The sequence below is a fragment of the Rissa tridactyla genome, chromosome 5, assembly GCF_028500815.1.
Source record: "Rissa tridactyla isolate bRisTri1 chromosome 5, bRisTri1.patW.cur.20221130, whole genome shotgun sequence".
Lineage (NCBI taxonomy): Eukaryota > Metazoa > Chordata > Aves > Charadriiformes > Laridae > Rissa > Rissa tridactyla.
Window position 1 is genome coordinate 39,216,995 of NC_071470.1, and position 22,696 is coordinate 39,239,690.

Here is a 22,696-nt window from a genome sequence, read left to right on the forward strand (position 1 = left end):
CACCTGGGCACACTGCTGGCTCACGTTAAGCTGGCCGTCCACCAGCACCCCCAGGTCCTTTTCTGCTGGGCAGCTTTCCGGCCACTCTTCCCCAAGCCTCTAGCGTTGCTTAGGGTTGTTGTGACCGAAATGCAGGACCCGGCACTTGGCCTTATTAAACCTCATACAGTTGGCCTTGGCCCATCGATCCAGCCTGTCCAGGTCCCTCTGTAGAGCCTTCCTACCCTCAAGCAGAACAACACTCCCACCTAGTTTGGTGTCGTCTGCAAACTTACTGAGGGTGCACTCAATCCCCTCATCCAGATCATTGATAAAGATATTAAAGAAAACTGGCCCCAAAACTGAGCCCTGAGGGACACGACTGGTGACCGGCCGCCAAGAGGATTTCACCCCATTAATCACAACCCTCTGGGCACGGCCAGCCAGCCAGTTTTTAACCCAGCGAAGACTACACTTGTCTATGCCATGATTCGCCAGCTTCTCCAGGAGAATGCTGTGGGGGCTGATGGGATGCACCCGAGAGTGCTGAGGGAGCTGGTGGATGTCATTGCTGGTCTGCTCTCCATCATCTTTGAAAGGTCCTGGAGAACAGGCGAGGTGCCTGAGGACTGGAGGAAAGCCAGTGTTGCTCCAGTCTTCACAAAGGGCAAGAAGGAGGACCTGGTGAACTACAGGCCGGTCAGCCTCGCCTCCATCCCTGGAAAGATGATGGAACAACTCGTTCTGGGCATCATCTCAAGGCACGTGGAGGACAAGAAAGCTATCAGAAGTACTCAACAGGGATTCTCCAAGGGGAAATCATGTCTGACTAATCCAATAGCCTTCTATGATGGCATGACTGGATGGATAGATGAGGGGAGAGCGGTGAATGTTGTCTACCTTGACTTCAGCAAGGTGTTCAATGCAGTCTCCCACAGCATCCTCATAGGGAAGCTTAGGAAGTGTGGGTTGGATGAATAGACAGCGGGGTAGACTGAAAACTGGTTGAAAGACAGAGCTCAGAGGGTCATGATTAGGGGCACAGAATCTAGTTGGAGGTCAGTGACGAGTGGTGTTCCCCAGGGGTCAGTACTGGGTCCAGTCCTCTTCAATATATTCATCAATGACCTGGATGAGGGGATAGAGTGCACCCTCAGCAAGTTTGCTGATGACACAAAGCTGGGGGGGGGCGTGGCTGACACACCATAAGGCAGTGCTGCCATGCAGAGAGACCAAGACAGGCTGGAGAGTTAGATGGAGAGGAACCTTATGAAATTCAACAAGGGCAAGTGTAGGGTGCTGCACCAGGGGAGGAATAACCCCATGCACCAGTCCAGGTTGGGGGCTGACCTGCTGGAGAGCAGCTCTGTGGAAAGAGACCTGGGAGTCCTGGTGGACAACAGGATGACCATGAGCCAGCAATGTGCCCTTGTGGCCAAGAAGGCCAGTGGCATCCTGGCGTGCATCGAGTGTGGCCAGCAGGTCGAGGGAGGTCATCCTCCCCCTCTACTCTGCCTTGGTGAGGCCGCACCTGGAGTACTGTGTCCAGTTCTGGGCTCCCTGGTTCAAGAAGGATGGGGAACTGCTGGAGAGGCTGCAGCAAAGGGCTACCAAGATGATTAGGGGACTGGAACACCTCTCTTATGAAGAAAAGATGAAGGAATTGGGGCTCTTCATTCTGGAAAAAAGATGGCTGAGGGGGGATCTTATCAACACTTATAAATACTTAAAGGATGGGTGTCAGGAGGATGGGGCCAGGCTCTTTTCAGTGGTGCCCAGTGACAGGACAAGAGGTAATGGGCACAAACTTGAGCATAGGAAGTTCCACCTAAGCATGAGGAGGAACTTCTTTCCTTTGAGGGTGGCAGAGCACTGGAACAGGCTGCCCAGAGAGGTGGTGGAGTCTCCATCTCTGGAGACATTCAAATCCTGCCTGGACGCGTTCCTGTGCAACCTGCTGTAGGTGACCCTGCTCTGGCAGGGGGGTTGAGCTAGATGATCTCTAGAGGTCCTTTCCCCTACCATTCTGTGCTATAGATTCACTTCCTTTTTATCTCGGGGTCAGAGCACAACACTAGTGGTGTTTTCACCCTCCTTGAGCTGAGCCCTAAATTAGATATCTGCTGTGGCTTCTGTGTGATTCTCTTTAGATGTGTCTTTGTATATTAGCCATGAAACTAATGGTATCTAAATATATGTTAGTTGATTATGGCTTAGGGGGCCTCTTCTGTGTATGGAGTGAAGGAAATGCTGATGTGTTTTGGTGTCTGAACGACTGTTACCATCCCCACATCAACTAAATAAAACCTTTATCCTGCTGATACATCCCAGAAGATCAGGCCCCTTGATGGTCTTCTCTTAACTTAGTATGTCAACAGACAAGACTCTTAACTTAGTATGTCAACAGCCTAGACTCTTCTTGACCTGGCCAGTGGTGTTAACATTGGGGTCTGCTGGGCCCACTGCCTTCAGGTGGAAGGCAGCAAGTCTTTTCCCAGGAATTCCAGCTTGTTCATTGTCAACTGGTCCCAGTATTTTTTGTAATGCAACTTCAGAAGAAAGTCAAGCAACCTGGTTAGTGTTTGTAAGGAATGGGGGGCAGTGAGTGGTTACTGCATCTTGACAGTCCAATAATAATCAAAGGCCTGCCTTTTGGAAAAAGGTAAAGCCGCAGGGCCTCCCATCCTGTAGAAGTCGGGTCTCCTCTGCATTCTCTTGATGTGTTTTCTCCAGCTCACAGGAAGTGGTGAGCAAGACTTTAGTTAGGATCCACTGAGGCATATTTCCAGTTTCCAGTTTGGAGGGAGTTCCCTCAGGAGGGCCATCTTGCAGTACTGCAGAAGTAATAAAGTAATAGAAGAAGGATTTCTGCCAGCTTCTGGGCAAATAAATAATCTCAGGCCATTGTAATCATATCAATCTGCAGAAAATCCCTTAAACAAGAAAAAGAGCTCTGGTTAGTTCCCTCATGGTGGCTGTGATTCTTCATAGAATCATTTAGGTTGGAAAAGACTTTTAAGATCATTGAGTCCAACTGTAAACCTAACACACTGCCAATTCCACCACTAAACTGTGTCTTTAAGTGCCACATCTACACATGAATGTATTGTCCATGTAGATTTTCCATGCTTACCCCGGCAAAGCCCTGTCATCAGGGGAGTCAGTACTGGTAAAGAGCAGAGGGCTGGCAGCGCCTACTCTTCAGTTTCTGACGTTGGTGGTGGGCAAAGGTTTAAGGACACAGTTTTCTGACCATAAAGAATCTGTTGTTTAATACCAGGGGAGTGTGCACACAAAAAGAGAATGCCACAGAATGTTTGGTGCATCTGCAGTTACACTGAGTCACTCAGTTTTAGTTTTGTTTAGAGGAGAGCTTCACACCGGAGGAGTTTGTTGGAGGGACTTTGTCATGTCTGTCAAGTGGCTAATTACAAATCTCTTATTTATTATCATTTTTTTTACAGGCCAAACACAATCCTCAGGCTTCGATTCAATCACTTTGCCACAGAGTGCAGTTGGGACCACTTGTATGTGTATGATGGAGATTCAATTTATGCTCCCTTACTGGCAGCTTTTAGGTAAGTTCCCCTTGGTAAGGATCTAACTGTACGCAATGATATTTCTTTAACTTGGAAGCTGAATCAAATGTGGCTTCTAGCAGTATAAATATGTTCCAGTAATCTAAATATATAATACTGCAAATACAGCAAGTGTCCTTTTGTGCAGTCATCATCAGCATAAACAATTAAGGAGTTGTTTTTGCTTTTACAATGAACAAATCATGTTACTACGCTATAGCGTGTAAGTATTATGTTTTCATTTCCAAATCCTGATTATTTGAGAGACAAAAAATTATTGTCATCTGGTTGAGCTTGAGATGATTCAGTATGCAGGCTCCTTCTAAAGTTGAAAACTGCCCCATTTATCAATTTTGAACATGACTTAAGTTTGACTCATAGTATGTCAATGCTGACAGAAAATTAATCTACATTGCAGACACACAGGTCTCACAGAACTATGTATATCCTTACGTACCTTAAACTTTAAATTCTTAAACTCTTTGGAACATGTTCAGAAACAACAATGATGGGTCAGACAACCTTGTATAAACGTGTAAAAATATGTGTTCTTCTGATGAATGACTGGTATTTGGCTCATCTGTCTGTGGTGAGAGACCAATTTGTGGATGTTGGTTACCCATCGACATTTCACGAAGAGACCTAAATATAACTTGTGCGTTTATGTACTTTAGTCTTGCAGTGACAAGCACCACCTTATGTTTTCTGTTCTTTTAGCTGAAATCAGAAAAATAATCCCAAGTTGCGTATGGAAAAACTAATGGTTCCCTTTGGACTCTGCTTGTTCCAAGTGGCTGATTAACTATTTCCAGAATTAACCTTCTGCTGTGCTTCCTTTCATTTGTGAAATGAAGTTCTAAAAATACTTCATGTTTATTCTAAAAAATCCTTGTAATCTCTATGAGGGAAGATCAGCATAGGAACAAAAAGTTGATTAAAATAAAATTTAAAACAGCAACATGGTGATTTTGGGTCTTCAACTGAAAATGCAGAGTGGTTTTGTAATGAAAGAATGCTTTGTGTAAACCTTCAGGCTAACCTGAGGTCAAAACAGGACACACAAACGAATTGTTATTTTATTCTTACCCCATTTGAAGAAGAAGCAACCTTCTCTCTTCTAAAACTGCTCCCCAAAAAAACCTGGAAATGCTCTCCTGGTATTTTGCACTGAATTGATATGCAGGAAGAGGGGAAAAAATGTCATCTTGACTCATAGTCATTTTGTTCTAATCGAGCTAATTTTTAACACGCTGTTGAAAAGGTGAAATGATCATGATTTGTGCCTGCAGTTTCTCGTGTGTTTCCCAAAAATTAATAGGCTTTCCAAATTGAGGTTATAAGTAGTTCACAGCATTAACAATTATGGTTCAGACTTTAAAATCATCTGTAAATCACTAGGAAGTCTGTGCCTGAGGAGAAGCAAGCGTGAGCTTAATACAATAACATTTTTGAGGTAGGAAAAAAATTCAATTATTTTTTTAAATTGCTTCTTTAGATGACATTTGAATTTCATCTTCATTAGTAGTGAGCTGTGTTGTTCAGTAAACCAAGTTCAGGAAATAGCAGATGCTTCTAATTTTGATGAAGTGCAAAAAAGCATCTGTTGAAAAATACCTTTTTCTGATACAAAAATAAATGCACTAGAATTTTTCAAGAGCAGTGTTGATATTTTATCTCTCTTCTTGGATTATGTTATATTTTAATATTAACCATAACCATATTTCACTGTTCACCATTTTTGCACCGTTCCAGGGGATTTGCAAGATTGAGCTTTGTAGAGCAGGACACTGTAAAGTTTTGGAGTTTCTTGATAAACACTGTAAATTCCTCCTTCTCTAAACTTGGGGTTTGTTACCTCCCTGGCTTTTTACAGTAGTTGCCTGAGCCCTCGCTTCTTCACTTGCTCTCATGTTTTTTTCTTGACCTTCTGCTGCTCACGTATGTGTGTTTACAGTATGGTATTTACACTGAATATAAAGTGATCTTGGAAATCCTCAGTACTGGACTATGGAGAAACTTTAAATTGGTTTTATCAATTTTTAACTGTGATAAATATTTGCATAATGCAAAGATTTACACAGCGCAAATGTCTGCATAAACTGTTTACTAAACTCATTGTAGTCCGAGTGTCCCCAGGGCTGTCCAGTCCTGTACATTAAGCTTTTTTGTTTTCTATTAAGCAGGGTTAAAAATATCTTTGCTGGTTTATATGTGTGATCACAGGCAACGTGAGACTCTAAATCTGTTGCTTCAAAAATGCAATAAAAACATGGAGGAAACAGAAATCCAGCATGTTCATCTGCACAGTGAAGAAATCTGAAGCAGATAAACTCCACTCATCATCTGTGAATTTTGTTGGTTCTGTTTTTACCTCTACTCCATGTTAAACATTTACTGGATCTGCTTTTGCACCTTTATTTTCATTTTGCGCGGGTCGGCAGGTGGCATTTTCCTCTTCAAAAATGGTAATTTTTTTGCAAGACCTTTGGCCGTGGCTCTGCACTTAGTGCTGGGGGGGTGGGACCACTGAGAAGCACCTCGTGGTTGCTGTCAGGCACCCGATGAATGGTGGTGGTGGCAGCACTGACTGATGGCAGTGGCTGCCCCACGGTCACTTGCTGAGCTGGCCGCTCTGTGGTGCCTCCGTGTGAGCTCCCGCACCCTCAGAAAACAGGAGCAGCTCACCTTCCTTTCGTTACTCGCAGGTGGATATGCACCCAAATTTGAGTCTAGGCACAGAATGTGGGGTGAGTTGGGTTGGAAGGGACCCTGGTCTGATCCCTCACTCAAAGCAAGGCCAGCTTCAGAGTGGGGTCAGGCCCTTGCCCAGCCAAGTTGTGAATTTCTCCTAAGGATGGAGATCTCATTGTTCCTCTGGGCCAGTGGTCCAATGCTTGGCCAACCTCATATTAAAAAAAAAAAAAATAAAAAAATTATACTAGTATCTAATGAGAATTTCCTTTGCTGAAACCTGTGTCTGTTGTCTCATGTCCTTTTTCTGCAAACCTCTGGTCTTATCTCCTGTGTAATCTCTCCTTAGGCAGTTGAAGGCAGCAATTAGATTTCACCCCATCTTCAGCTGTCTGTCCTCCAGGCTAAACAAACCTTGCTCTTTCTGCTTCTCCTCATAGGTCATATGGCTGTCCCTCTTCTGTTTTTTTTCCTTCTATTCCTTCAATTCTTTGTCAGAAGTTGTAACCCCACATTGCTGCCATGGGCACATGCAAAGGCTCTCTCTTTCTTCTGCTTTGTCCTCCGTGCCCTTCTTGAACTAACCCACAAACACTGCTTACCCCTCACCATCGACTTGTCTGATATTGCTTAGAGCAAATGATCAGCTGGTAACAGCAGGGGGGTTGCTAACGAGGATTAATTACACTGGGAAAGGCACAAAGCATGTTGAGTTGGTACTATTTGTGTTTCGAGAGTATCCAGTGGAGCTAATCATCTTAGAGCTGATCTTATATAGACGTATAGGAAGAAGTGGTCCTTGCCTCTGGCACATACAGGCAGAGAATGAACTGAGGGTGGATGGACGTGCTCTGCCTAAAGATTGGCCATAGATGTGGTAGATGTCCCACTCCTGGAAACGTTCCAGGTCAGGTTGGACGGGGCTCTGAGCAACCTGGTCTAGTTGAAGATGTCCCTGCCCATTGCACGGGGGTTGGACTAGATGACCTTTAAAGGTCCCTTCCAACCCAACAGATTCTGTGATTCTATGAGAGAAGACAAAGGGACTGTTTAATGCTTCAGTTTTATTGCTCTGTTTGCTTCAAAGCATGTGTTGCATGACCTTTGTTCATGTGCATAATCAGGTTTTTGCCTGTCAATGTTCTTGCCTTCCTCTGATGGAGCTGGCACTCAGCACATAATCAGTCATCACTTCCCAAATCAGTTCTTATTCTGTGTCCTGAGATACGGGCTAGGGGATATATTATATTATGACCCTGTGCTGGACTGTGTTGTGATACGGTCATCATGTACACACTCAGTTCATGGAGCAGTCCAGTTGACTTTTTGTTCTACCAGGCTGTTGTCTAAGTATTTATTATTTTGGTCTATTTGTTTTCTTTGTATCCACGATAACTTTTAGAGCACTGATTTAAAATAAATAAATAAATAAAAAATCAGTGTAAGGTGAGGAGCAAATGTATTTGGGATTTTGCTGGAAATGTACCTGCTGAATGATGTTCCCTTGTTTACATTTACTGGTGAGCCAACTGATCCTTTGAAGGCATGAGAATTGATTAATCAAAATGTCTTTGTGGTGGAAAGTCAGATTTCTTAGAGAAATGTAAATACATTGTATCAAAATTGCTTTTGTTCACTAAACCTGTAATCCCCTCCAAAAACATCAAATCAATTTGACGAGATGGACACAGACAGTTTCTATTTTAGAGTTTTGAAAGGATAAATCCTCATAGTTAAATCGAGGCCTGTAAAGGAAGTTCAGATCAGAAAGTTTCTTCAGTTCTTCACTTTCTCAGTTCTTTTCTCTTAAACTCTGATGGACTGAAGAATAAGGCTTTGATTTTTTTTGATTTTTTGATTTATTTTTTTTTTTAATTCAAATGTTGTGTACTGAGCTTTACAGGTAGCAGGCAACAGACTTTAGGTATTAAAAAATGAAAAGACGTTTGCACCATGGCCGGTAGCATGCTCTGTCTCTTGAAGACTAGATACTAAAATAATTTTTTAACTTTTAAAGTACTTCTTCACTGTAATGGCAAAAAAGATGTTATTTCTTTTGAGGCTTTACAGTCCAAGTTCTCCTGAAATACAGCTTTTTGTCACGTTCACCATGTGACATAATCATTAAAAATTACGGAGGCATATCTTGATGTGCTTATGGTTTGTCCTTGTTCTGCTGGCTCTGGAAGGAAGAGCGTCATGTAAGAACTGGAGAGGTTTTAGGGGCAAACCCCCCTTAATCCGGGGGGCTCTTGGGCCAGGCTCGCCCTTTGCTGCTGCTGCAGCAGCTGCGTCTGTCTGTAGTGCGGCAGGAGAAGAGGGATTCAAGAAAAATTGTACTTTGGGGTGCTGCCAGCTCTCAATAATGAGTCTTTTTTTTTTTATTTTTATAAGTGTCATTGTAATAGCTTTCCTTCCTTAAAAGTCTCTGTTTGGGAGTTGTCTTGCTGCACAAGAATCTTAGCTTTTCCTTTAAGAAAATCAATTTGAGGTGTCTCCTTATTTTCACCCCCCTCCTTTTTTTGGCATTGATTTATTTTTAGTCTCTTGTAATTTCTGTTTTAGGCTTGTTTTTTTTTTTTGTTTATTTCTCTTCTTGTGAATGTAGCGATCTGCACGGACTGGTTTTTAGTAAGGAAGAAATGGTGTTTGTTTTGCATTCATGCGTGTCCAGATGGGTCAAAGCATTTAAAAATTGAGAGAAGAGAATGGTTTCTTATTGCATTTCAATAGAATGAGAAGCCAATGTAGTACCAATGCTTTGGTATCACGTTCATCCTTCCTGTTCTCTGTGATGTGTACTCTGTGTTGTCTCCTTCTCCTTTCCTGGCTCCCATCTTCCTTTTTGACTGTTTTCTGCCCGGTAGAGCTGCTTACGTTTTTGATCTCTGCCACGCTGGCAGGTTGTGTCTCAGGAGAAAATGATGAGACGCTTGCATAGCAAATCAAGGAAAAGCGATAGAGGAGATGCCCTTTGTTTTAAATAATTCCTATTTTTCTGTGCTGTAGGGGAGAGAGGAAGGCAGGCGGTGTGTGCAGGGCCACAGAGAAGTCAGGTCTCCTGGATAGTGTTTTTTCACTCTGCCACTGGCTCTACAAATCCAGCCCACAGAAAATAGAAGTTATTTCAGGGCAGAGCCAGGGGTTTGCCTTTCAATGCCTAAGAAATAGTGTCATTGGACAGCTGAGCTGATGAGTAGGAGTATTTATTTGCTTTGGAGTAGTGATGATTGCGAAATGTTTTGAAACCTTATAAAAAGAAATAGAAGCGGTACATTTTGAAATAGACTAATCTTGGCCAGAGTTGAGTCTCTGGGAGATTCTGGATTGTAGTTTAAAGGAAATTTTGCATAATCCTTTATCATTCTGATTCTGCCTATTGGATTTTTTTTATTCATGGCAGATAATCTAAATTCTGTTTGTGCTGGTTTATTCAAAATGATACTGTGCACACGCTAATTTATTCACCGTTTTCTGGTTCAACCTTTCACAGACCTGATCGTTATCATTGTGTTTTGTTCTTTTCATGGCTTTCTCTTGAATGAAATTACAATCTCTCGATGAGGTTTCATCAGGCTGTTTTAAACTTGTATAGGAGGGATAACATCCTCTTTAGTACACTTACGTATGAGTCATTAGAAGAAGATGGAAAGAGAGGAGCACGTGGGTGGGAGACTTGGTGAGAGCATCCGCTACAGAGGTACCTGCGTTCTTCCCAAACAAATCCCAAAATCACGATTTTTAAAAGAAAACAAATAATTGTCCTGTGCTAGTCCTTTTATTAGGAAAGGTTATTGGGGAAGACTTTTGTCTTCTCTCACTATGACTGTTCGCTCTGTACTTTTATTCTTTGCTGCTGCTGTTCTCCCCTCTCCAGGGCCTTCCAGTTAGATTGCACTTTAGTATCAGTGATCAGTGCTGCAAGAATAAGACCAAAGAAGAATAAACCAGAGCAAAAGAATTTTCTCTTGTCCCTGAGCTGTAGTTTGTGTTACTCTGAACTACATTCAGATGTCTTGTTTTCCTGTGGCGGAGAGGTACCATCCTATGGTTTGCATTACAAAGGAAAACTATGAACCAAATAGCAAGGAGAAATCTATTAGACTTTTTGGTCTTTGATGTTTCATGAGACAGTCTTTTGGGAGAGATCATCTTCATATCAGAAGCCTCAAATTTTAGAATGAAACAGGTACTTCTTACACGTGGAGAGAAAGGCAGTGAATTTTGCCTTTTAATCCCAGATCCTTGAGATCTGAAAGAGGAAAAAATAATTGGCTTTCTCATGAGGAAATCTTTATTGAGCTACATATCAGCAAATGTGCTGGAGTTGTTTAGCCAAAACATGGGATCAGATTACTGTGTTTTTATGGCATGTTGGTAAAATGAAAGTTATCTTTTTGTCCACAATAAGACTTGCTGTGGGGGAAGGGCTGTTGTACAGTTAGCAGTTTTACCCAGCCCATAGGTAACACGTTCCAACATCTATAGCAAAAGCTTTTGGAAAGGATCACTGGGTGTCTGTGTTATTCTTGGAGCACACCATTGTATTGTATTGCAGGGACAGAAAAATTCAGGTCACAAAAAAGTGCTTTACAGGCAACGTGAATGGGCTGCTGTGGATAGCTGTGAGTGTTTTCCTCCGGTGTAGAAACTCATTTACCCTGTCCTGGGGATCTGTCTTCAAATGCATTTGCTCTCTGTTCTGAATAAATCTGAAGAGAGGAAAAGTAAGTTCTTTTCAGGGGGAAAAAATGCTTTTCATCGTTGCTTTTTAGTCGGTGGTGCCCTCGGATATTCAGAATTCACCAGGCACAAAACCAGGCTCGGCTGCTTTCCCAGGAGAGCTGCGGGGCTCTGCCGCTGCGCTGGCTGCCTGCAGCCCCGGAGCTGCCTGCCGTCCCCTGCCCGACACCCTCCGCTCTGGGGCTCGGAGTCTCTGCTTTTCAGAAAGCTTTGCCTTAGCCTTTGAAAATAGGACTGAGGCTGGGGGAACGATGGTTCTCTACAAGAATTCACAGCAGCTGACTGTGAATGGGCGGTGGTAGACAATGCGCTTTGCTTAGATAAAGGATTTTTAAAAAATAAATTGAATAGACTTCAAATTTATGCCTGATCTTATGTCTTTTGTATGAGGGAGGAATTGACTTCTTTGTTTTGTTGTTGTCAGGCTTCTGTTAAAAGAAGAATAAACGTTTCCTTTCAGATACAAACTATTTTATGCAATACATAAAGGGGTAGTAGTTAATCTTTTCAAGAGACATTTAGTCTCATTTTCAGATTACTCCAAATGTTTTGGCAAACCATTGTTACATAAATCTGTACTGTGTCCAATCTCGAATACTGTAAATAGTCTTGCCCTTCATCCTCCCTTCTCTCCACCACCCCTGGAAAACTAAAAGGCTGAAGGAACTAGCAGAACCTGGAAAGGTGTAGAGAAACAGCCAGAGGCATCCAGAAGTGTGAAGCAATGAATGGGGTGGGAATAGTGAGCGTGATAATCTTTTAGGACAGAAAAGGCAACAAATGTGGATGCGATAAGTCAGATGGAACTTTATGAAAGAGTGGATGGCAGGATGATGGTGAGTAAAAGGTGGTTGTACTTACTTCTCCTAGAGGAGGAGCTCAAGAGACAGTGGTGGATGATCAGGCAGCAGATGTAAAGCGAATATAAGAAGTCCTTTCTCTGCCACTGCAGAGTTAAATTGTCAATGTCCCTGCTGCAGATTTTCTACATGAAAAGGGTAAAAATGGTTGAGAAAGGAATTAGATAGAAGCACGGATGAATGGTTTATTTAAATGGGCTGACTTGGGTGCATTCTCCAGGTCAAAGCACCTGAACTGTGGGTTTCTGTAAACTGGATAACACATCGCCAAAATGCCCCGTACTTGCTTTATTTGTCACAGTCTTTCCCACAGTCTTTCCATTTGCTGTAGTCCATAGTCAGGAGGAGATACTGGGCTCGACAGATGTTTAGATGGGCTTGGTATAGCAGGTTTTATGCTTTTGGAACACAGTAATTTCTGTTTTCAAGTGTGTCACCTTGTTTTAGGAATGGGTCCTGTTTAAATCATGGCAGAATAATAAGGGAAGGAAAGTAGACTTTTTGGGTAAGAATAACTGGAATTCTAGACAGCTTCAGATTTACTCAGGTTAAACACTTTTAATATACACTTATCTTGCAGAACAGCCAAGTTGATTACTTCAGGGTTTTCTGTTTGCATTCCTTTCTGCATCCATTCCTGTTGTAGACCAAAGTCGTGCATGTTGAGGGCAGCAGTAATGCTACTCTCGATAGCCGTGATATCCTAATTTGTCTGCACTCCTTGTTGGTAACATGGTCACCATATTGCAGATAATTAAGCCAAGTAAGAGGCTTACTAAATTGGTCCCTGAAGAATGTAGTTTTACCTTTCTGAGAGGGTCTTGAGGGTTCTTACGCCTTTGTGAACGGGGTTGTTCTGAGGGTTGGCTGCGTGTGTGTACTGACAATGTTGAGATGTTTTCTTTTGACTATTTAAGGAGTGTTGTTGAAGAAAAACAACCTGATAACACTGCTCTATGAAAATCATTACTTTATGCAAATTCATTATACTTCCAATAGGTGCAAGTAAATACCTTGTTTCAATTGTTTTATTAATACCGATGCATTTACTGTTGTTGCTTTGCTCCCTTTTATTCCACTTCTAACATTGTTTGGGATTTTTTCTTTTCCAGTGGTCTTATTGTTCCTGAGAAAGATAGCAATGAAACGGTACCAGAAGTTGTAGCAACTTCTGGATATGCTCTTCTGCATTTCTTCAGTGATGCTGCCTATAATTTAACAGGGTTTAACATCACATACAAGTAAGTAGTACTACTCCAAAGTGATGCTGCAAGTTGAGGAAAAAGAGGTTTCCTCTTTTCTCAGTTTTGTCTTGAAATAAGCAATTGCCGTTGAAGCATGTAATTATGAGCAGATACTTGGAATTTAGATTTTTATCTTTATTATACCCTTGCAACGGCTAATAACTGTAATGTGCTCAGCATTAACTTCAGTTGTCAATTGTAAGCGTGCGCAAATGTTTACTCAGAAAGACATCATATTATTTATTTTATGTTATTAGATTTATTGGATCATAGTCAGTCAGCCAGAATTGATGTATTTTGTGCGTGTGTGTGCTCTTATGCATTCTGCAGAAATACTTCTGCAGAAAGATGCTTTTGCATAAGCACACGCGTTTCACCTGGAACACTGAACTGTACCTACTGTTGAGGATTCTCAAGCAGTTTTCTTTGGGATGCTCTTTCTTATTGAGTCCTTGGATTGAATTGCTTAATCTGTCTCCTTTTTAGTCTGCAATGGTTTTGTTATTTGGTTCATATTTTAAATATTATAGATGGGTGCTTTCTGTTCGCTAATGTATATTTAGTCATCATTGATAAGCTTTTTAAAAATAATTCTAGGGTACTCCCTAATTCGTTGTCTGCTTTTAGAAAGGTTTTGTTTTGAAATAAATGTGGACATACTAGCAGACTTGTAACTTCTTGCTTCTGGTGGGGAACGTGGATTTTGAATTTTTTGCTCCTACAGATAGAAGTTATGTTTGTGCTGCACTGGGAGATTTTGATTTGGGTGTAACTTGCAGAAGTTCTCTCCTCTCTCAAAAAAATGAGCTGCGAAATCCTTGGTCATAACCGACTTCTTGCAAAACTGGAAGTTTTCCTTAAAATGATGGTCTTAATTTTTTGAATTGTATGAGGTTTAATAAGGCCAAGTGCTGGGTCCTGCATTTTGGTCACAACAACCCTAAGCAACGCTAGAGGCTTGGGGAAGAGTGGCCGGAAAGCTGCCCAGCAGAAAAGGACCTGGGGGTGCTGGTGGACGGCCAGTTTAACATGAGCCAGCAGTGTGCCCAGGTGGCCAAGAAGGCCAACAGCATTCTGGCTTGTATCAGGAATAGTGTGGCCAGCAGGAGCAGGGAAGCGATACTGTGCCTCTGTACTCGGCACTGGTGAGGCCTCACCTCGAGTGCTGTGTTCAGTTCTGGGCCCCTCTGTACAAGAGGGACATTGAAGTGCTGGAGCGTGTGCAGAGGAGAGCTACCAGGCTGGTGAGGGGTCTGGAGACCAGGTCATATGAGGAGAGGCTGAGGGAGCTGGGCATGTTTAGCTTGGAGAAGAGGAGGCTGAGGGGAGACCTCATTGCCCTCTACAACTACCTGAAAGGAGGTGGTAGAGAGGTGGGTGTTGGCCTCTTCTCCCAGGTGAATAATGACAGGACCAGAGGAAATGGTCTGGAATTGTGGCAGGGGAGGTTTGGATTAGAGATTAGGAAGAATTACTTTACTGAAAGAGTGGTCAGGCACTGGAACAGCCTGCCCAGGGAGGTGGTTGAGTCACCATCCCTGGAGGTGTTTAAGAAACGTCTAGATGTGGCACTTCAGGGCATGCTCTAGTGGCAGAGATTGTAGGGGGGGGTTTTGTGTGTGTATGGTTGGACTCGGTGATCTCAAAGGTCCTTTCCAACCATGAAGATTTTATGATTCTATGAAGATTCTATGAATATTAGTCTTGGTGCCTTCATCCTTATTCAGCACTTAAATATACAATGGATTCTTTGAAAAATGCAGAACATTCAGCACCCCTTGAAAGCTCCAGAAGGCGATGAGGAGTCTTTGCAAAGTTATGTGAAACACAGCAGCTGAAGGACCAGCATTTTGAAAGTCTGGCTGATACCATAAGCCATGCCACCATCTACCGCCAGCTGTCGGTATTGCACCATTGCAATAGAACAAAGAGATTCTCAAAGAATAACCTGCCTTTTTCAAGTTCCTTTAAGATATTTTAATATTTCTTTAACGTTTCACTTTCTTGACCATTTCAAACAATTGTCAAGTACTTTTTTCTGTTTGGTTTCTTCTACATCTTCTGGTCATTAGGATTCTTCCTAATGTTTTTTCAGAGAGTAGATAAAAGCATGTATTTATTTATTTTCAGTTTAATAGCCTGTATAGTTACTACTAGGGTTGCATATGCGACAAATACTTGTGAAATTATGGTCTTGGCGACAGTGACTCCACCTGTCCCGTGACATTGAGAATATTGGGTAGTAATCCCCATCTGTGAGTTATACTGGTTAATAGACTGGTAAAAACTGGAATTTGGAAAGAATAGGGTTTCTGAATTTGGATCTTCAACAAAGATGTATCTGGTTTTGCCTCAGCTACACTGCAGATATTATAAAATCAGAAATGATGCAAAACAGGCGCATCTTTGGCTTGGGGTTCATCTCAAGTGTGTTCCTTTGGTAAGCAGATCCCAGAATAGCACGTAATTGTGAGTAGTTTAAGTATAAATTGCACAGACACCACAAAAGCCTTAAGCGCTGATTAAATTCTTTACTTACTGTTGGGCGTTTCAAGGCAATTCATTTGCATTACAAATAGCTAAAAATCATATTGATAATTTTTCGGAGGAGTTGTAAGTTTAACTCATTAAGTGAGGCAGCTCTGTAGATGATAGAGAAAAAAATCTCCACAGGTCCATCACGTCACGTTCTGAATGAGTGGCTCTTGTTGGTTTGTATGTTAACAAACAGCTGAACGGGTGGATTAACTCTTGATCAGCATCGCTCTCGTATTTGTTAATAAGAGGTGCGGCTTGGGAATCTGTTTCGTTACTGACAAACCTTTCCCTGATGTTCGCAGTTTCAATATGTGTCCCAATAATTGCTCCGGCCGAGGTGAGTGCAAGCTCAATAACAGCAGCAACACTCTTGAATGTGAATGTGCCAAATACTGGAAGGGAGAAGCTTGTGATATTCCCTACTGCACAGATGACTGTGGGGCACCCGAGAGAGGGCATTGCAACTTTAATGACACCAAGGCATGTTTGTGCGCTGCAGGCTGGCAAGGTAAGTCTCCTGATTAATATGGAGAAGCTCTTCTAAGAGGTTGCCTTTTTTATGTATGGCTCTTGCAGTTTAATTGGGAGTATTTGAGAATGTTCTGCTTGACAAGTTTTAGCATTTTGACTAGGAACAAAGCATCTGATGCTTCCATCTACCTTTTCATATCAAAAGATCATACGTCACTGGTAAAAAAAAATTATTTTTAAAGCAACTATGCTACCACACAAAGCATTACCAGCCTATTCTGTGCAATCATTGGATAAAAAACTTTTAAGTCTCGTTAGCGTGCACCTAAAATGAAGTTAAGCCAAGTGGCAGTAGTTAACTTGTTTGAACCTACAAAATGCCTTATTCTCATGTGCAGCTGTGCTGGTCAACCATGTCTGTCTTAGCAACGGTTTGGACCAAACATACATTTTTGCTTTGCATAGATATACTGACATGCAAGTATTAGTCTCATATGAAATGCAGCCAGCCACAGCACTGGCAGCACCTGCTACCACCACTCAGCTACGCTGCAAAAACAGACAGTGTGTCAGGCACTGTGGAAAGAATCCAGGTTAGCAAAAGGAGCATCCTAAGGAGAATGTGCTAACCTTGGTACAGGGTGCACCTGCCTCTCGGATATAAAACCAGCCACAGGTGATATACTTCAGGGCTTGTACTTGCCTGGAATGCCACATCTCCTTATGCAGTGCGGTGCCTCCTGATGCTTTTCTGGAGTCTGGTTGTGCACTGACAGCAAAGGTGGGCTTATGTTTGCTCAATTTTTAGCCTGCCCTTCTTTTTCCCGTTCTTTCATTTCTGTAGCAGGTTAGTGTATAAGGATTCTATGATTCTATCTATCGCTGGAGGCGGGGTGGGGGGGAGAACAAAGGAAAGCCCCAAACCAAACGGTAGCAGAATGAGATCCAAGCTGCTCTCCCCTGTCCTATTCTGAAACTTTTTTACATCTGGAAATGGTCACTCTACCTCAGAAACCAGGAATTTTTCAAGGGTGATAAACCAGATTCCGATCTGCTTTACTAAGATTACTGCAAACACAGCAAGAACCGAGCAGGTGGTGTCTCTTGTAGTCAAGACCATAACTCCGGTACACAGTGACTCACTTCTATGACTGTCTAAAGGCTATCCTGATAAACCTATGCCCTTTCCAAGGTCTCAGCAGGTTCTGTACATTCTGTTGTCTGTAGTAGCCCTGTGCATGCGGATGGTTGTCATCGAGAAGGGAGAGCATGCATGCAGCTTTTTACTTCACTTCCTTCTTGCTGCTCCTCTTCTCCCATGACATGGGGAACTGTGGAGGGAAGCCTGGCAGTGAAAAAGTTGGTTTAAGAGAAGCAGAAATACAGGGCGGGGAAGCGGGGGAAGTGAACAATTCACAAAAACGTATTGCTGAGAAGGAGACGAATGAAGAGAGGGAAAGATAACTGTAGACCCTTGGGTTTTTATAGCATACTGCTAAGAAGGTCTCCTGAAGCTTTTGCAGGTTGTGCTGGAGCTTCTGTGGGCACATGGTAGCTAGGTAAGTGCTATAAGACATGCATTTAGTGTGTAGTGGGAAGGAGTCTGCCCACAGCAGGGAAGAACAGAGCGAAGTGTCTGCTTTGCTGCATGGCGGATTCATCTAGTCTGGAACTGCTTTTTAGTTCTGAAAACAATTTTAAATTTGAAGTATGAGGTTATGGTTAAGATTGCACACCAGGTCCATCACAGATTGCTGGTGTAGGCAAAGAAATGAGGATTGCAACTTTCACCTGTTACCTGTCCATGCACCATTTTTGTCACCTGTGGTGCAGGATATTGACCTAGCTGAAATACAAACTTCGGAAAAAATCAGCCTAATTTTTAAACCTTATTTTCCCAGGTCCCAGCTGTTCAGTTCCTGTTCCTGCAAACCAGTCGTTTTGGACCCGGGAGGAATACTCTCTTCCAAAGCTTCCTAGAGCATCTCACAAAACCATAATCCATGACAATAAAATGTGGATTGTTGGAGGCTATGTCTTCAATCATTCTGACTCTCAGAAGGTTTTAGCGTGAGTATAAACCTAGATAATAAAGTCTAAGTAGAGAAACTTGGATTTGAGATTTTTTTTTTTTTTTAGAAAAATGTCATCTGACATGTGTTGTGCTTTGGCTTACACTCCATCTCCAGGGGAAAACAGCAGTAATAAAAACTTAGACTCATGTTTGAGATCTGGGAAAATGCTGCTAAGGGGTGCTAATTTTGGAAAAGAACAAGCGTAAGGTTCCTGATGTTCAGTGAATTTTGTATTCATCTGCTTCTGACAGCATTTAATGATTTGCTGCATATTTAGCTAGCTTCTAAATTATATCTGGCCTCGTATTCAAAGAGGGTAGTTTTGCTTCAGTGTTATTTGCCCTTCCTTATATTATATGTGTGTGACTTCAGAGTGTTTGAGTCCTTAATTAATACATACTGATTACTGTGCATGTTTATGCACAGTGGATGGGATACCAAACGGGGAATGGCATTTAGGATGATGACATTTATGCAATTAGTTGAGATTTAACAATAACTAAGATACCAAATAGTAATTGTGTACCTTGTGGAAAACCCCCATAAAAAAAACTTCAGGCTTCCTCTTGAGCTTGATAGTATTTGGGCAGGTCTAGGCAAAAGCTGGATTTTTTTTCCCAGGGATACCTCTGTGTATTTTGCTTTCATGGGCCTAAGTGAGAGCTGTGTGTTCTGCACTCACATCCAGAGTAATAATTCTTCTAGAGGAAGTCAAAGAAGAGCTGAAAATGCACACTTAGTTGTAGAATAGTTGCTGATTACATCCACAATTTACTCTTTCAAAGTCATGCCTGATTTTTCAACAGATGCCCTGTAGCTTCACTGAACACTTTCTCAGAGGTGATTTTATCTTATAAGGCTGTAAGCCTGGCGAGTATGGTTCATTCTTTTATCTAAAAAGCCACAGGCCATTTTCAGGGCAGAGGGTTTATCTTGCTTCCAGTTCACAGAAAAAATATGCTTGAAAGACAAAGACATAATTAAAAAGTGCCTTTTAAACATTGGCAGTTTTTTTTTTTAATCAAGTAGTTGGAACTTATCTGAGCTTAGTGTAAACTTTTTTTGCTCTTTTGGGTGGATCCTGTGGTGTAAATTGTCATAGCTTAATATATGATGCGTTATATCTTGGTTTTCCTTGGGGAAAAAAAACCTCAGGGTAAAGCAAATCAATGTGTGGACGTTAAGTAACAGAGCAGGCTTGACTGGATTTTTTTTTTTTTTTTTTTTTAATCCATAAGTAGTCTTTGAGTGCTTTGTGCATGCTCAAATCTTGGTAGGACATTTGTCAAATAAAATAATTTCCCACAAATCTTGGAAAGGACGAGCAATATTTTTCTCAATTTTATTATCTACTTCTCAGATAATTAATTCGATCTTTATTTTACAGGTATGATCTTATTTCTGAAGAGTGGCTTCCCCTGAACAACACGGTGAACTCTGTAGAGATGAGATACGGTCATTCACTGGCATTACATAAGGTAAGTTCAGTGCAGCAGACTCATCTCCCAGCTGATTTCCCCCTTTTCTCCCCCTAGGCCCACCCCTTTCCACAGATCAGTCTTGCTTTGGGAGAAGCATTTCTCCTTCAAAGACTTCTCCATAGATATCTCAGTCTGTGTACTTGTACTGCAGGGAGTCCTTGGACTGGTATCCTGGGAAGTCTGTAATGCCTTTGCTTGTGTGTTCCTCCTTTGCCCTTTTCTCAGAGATTTTAAGGCTGACTGAGGTCAGTAAGTCCATTATTTCCTCCTCCTGTCTGTGCTTGCAAGACATGCCTGATGGCTAGAGTTTGCTGGACTTCATCTGATTCCCCATTTGCCTTTTGTGTAAACCACATAAATATTTTCATGAGCTCTGTTGTCCAGAGCAGCAAAGCAGAGGACTTTTTGGAACCTGCTTTGCTTCTGCAGTAGACCTGTGAATCTATTCGTCTGAAATGACAAGTGGATTTGACTGCTTTTTACCTCATTTCTCACCTGCATGACTTGCCGTGGGTGCAGGCCATGTGAGAGCAGAATGGCAAAATCTTTGAAAAGGAAATGAGCTAATCCTTTACTGACCTTTGGTTTTGGAATGTTAATTAGCTCATCACAGTGTAAGCCTATATAAAGCATAATTATAAATGCTTGAAAAACTCCACACAGTGCCGTTCACAAACAGAACACTTGAAGAACCTGCGAAGGATGGTGATTTCTACCTGCGAGGGCTTGATGCACATTCTGCAAATAACTGTTCAAAAGTAGGGTATGATAAGTGGGTTTACTATCAGTGATGGGCAGTGGTTCTGAGGAATTTCCCAAGCACCAGCTACAGTAGAGAATTTCCCTTTCCAAGGTTACCGTCCTGTCAGTAGGGAAACGGCTCCACTACGCACTTTGGGTCCATGACTGACACTGAGATTCCTGGAGAAACCCACAGAGGAAACTGGATAGAGTTTTGGAATTTAGCTCTTACAGCATGATTAATAAAACCCTCTCTTAATTGCCCTGGCTCCTGTCCTTGCAGAGGGTCCTCTTTTTGTTTTGTGTCAGTGCTTTAAATTGGAAGACAAAGTTTTATTGTACAGACACAGAGGAGTTTCCATCGTAAGTGCCTTTCTTACCAGCTATCTTCTGCTGTTTGCGTTTGCAAGCTATGGGAGTGATTGAGCTTGCTTATTAAATCATCTGACTTCAGGTGCCTAATTTTGTGTGCCTTTGGAAGCCTCTGAGCTCCATTTATAGTGAAAACAGACCTAGTCAGTACAGCTAGTGAAATCCGGAGAAGCAAGTCAGCTCACTCAAAAGTAGGCTCACCTTCCCTGCTTTTCAACAGTTGAATTGTTCTCCAAGCTCCACTATCTTTTATAGTGGATGCTTAGACACTCAGCTAGTGTAAAGGCACCTAAATTTTGATGTCTGTCATCTGAAGGTCAGTCCTGCCCCATACACCCGTACCCTGATGTAGGGTGAATCGTGTGTGTTGAAGGTATTATGAACTTGGGTACAAACCCTGGCAGTCATGGTTGCTTTCATATCAAATGTGACTGGTGAAGGAGATATGTTTCTCCTTAAGAGAGGAGGAAAAACTCAGCTTTAGAAAAGATAAAACACAATAACTTCATTACTTAAATATTAGCTGTTTCCTAAGTGCCAAAATCGCTGGACTCATTTTAAATCTAACTTCTTTCAGGATGATATATACATGTATGGTGGAAAAATAGATGCAACGGGGAACGTGACCAGCCAGCTGTGGGTGTTCCACATTCCCACCCAGACCTGGTCTCAAGCAACACCAACAGCCAAGGAGCAGTATGCAGTTGTTGGCCACTCGGCACACATCGTCACCCTGAAAGACAACAGCACAGTCATGCTCGTCATCTTTGGGCACTGCCCTCTTTATGGGTATATCAGCAATGTCCAGGAATACAACCTGTGTGAGTGAGGCCCTACCTACCATTTGCTTCAGTTTTAAGAGTTGGTTTGAAAATTGATTTAAATGATCCATATTCACACAGGAAAACAATGACAGATATGTTCTTCTCCTTCTATTTGTATTTACGTGACATTCAGTCTAACTTCCAGTGTTTGTATAGCACAAACAGCGAGCAGGCAGCCACGTGCCTCCAGCTTTATACAGCTTATTAGGTCCCAAAGACAAAAAAGCTGTAATTGAGGGACAAAAAGGGATAACTGTGGGACAATTTAAATTAATTTTCTTCTCTCCCTCTGACAAAGCAAGCATTTTTGAAATTATTTTTTGTATCCTGCGAATACAAGGATAGCTGTAACAATTCAGACCAAGTATCTGCATAACCTGATAGCCCTGTTCCCAGTAGTGGTGGTTAGTGAATGCTTAGGGGAACAGGGAATGACTTTCTGCACTTCCATTTGCCCCATATCTCTGGGAATAGTCCAAACTCTGACTTTAAGATCCAGACATTCCCACTATCATCAGTGGAGAAGTGTAGGAGGCTCTCCAGATGAACCGAACCTCTGTTTAGCTTAGCTGCTCTGAGATGGTTCTCTGGAGGCATGTCCCTTGCTCCGCTGACCAGGTAGAGAACATAGTTAAGCACAGGAACTTCTCAATGTGAACGTGCTGCTTATTGTCAGAAGTAGTGGCCCTGTCTGCACTTTTTGACCTGTTATCCTTGTCCTTCAGTCATCCTGATCCAGAGGATCTACTGGACCCTACTCTGGTTCACTGGCGTCCACATGAGTGAGCTTTCTTCGTCTAGGCGAAAGCTAGAGAAAACCAGGATGTGTGGGGCAGTGTTTTGATCTTCTACTGTTCTGTTTCTCCTACGTGTGATCTTGCAGGCTGTTCAGTTCCTTTGCCTTTCGTGTTCCTGATCTGCCCTGGGGTTAGGAAGCTTGTGTAGGGTTTCATTCTGTACTTGCTACAGATGTTTGGTGTGTAATTTAGCATTTTTGTTTGAGTTGCCATTATATTATGTCTAGAGTGCTTCAAACCAATGTTATCTTAGTGAGTGAGATATAGGACCATTAATCACATATTAGTTTTTAACTGCAGTG

The 22,696-nt window shown here is 42.2% G+C and overlaps 1 protein-coding gene across 3 annotated transcripts in view; it reads left to right on the forward strand.

The window, feature by feature from the left end:
• ATRN (attractin) overlaps positions 1-22,696 on the forward strand; it is a 162,824-nt gene that overhangs the window by 37,840 nt on the left and 102,288 nt on the right. For all 3 annotated transcript variants that reach the window (XR_008466845.1, XM_054204306.1, XM_054204307.1), the window contains exons 3-8: positions 3,444-3,557; positions 12,964-13,092; positions 15,936-16,141; positions 18,006-18,174; positions 19,567-19,657; positions 21,351-21,594. Coding sequence is in view for 2 of the 3 variants with exons in the window: in XM_054204306.1 (XP_054060281.1) it covers positions 3,444-3,557; positions 12,964-13,092; positions 15,936-16,141; positions 18,006-18,174; positions 19,567-19,657; positions 21,351-21,594 (953 nt within the window). In the remaining variant the exon portion in view is untranslated. The remainder of the gene's footprint in view (positions 1-3,443; positions 3,558-12,963; positions 13,093-15,935; positions 16,142-18,005; positions 18,175-19,566; positions 19,658-21,350; positions 21,595-22,696) is intronic.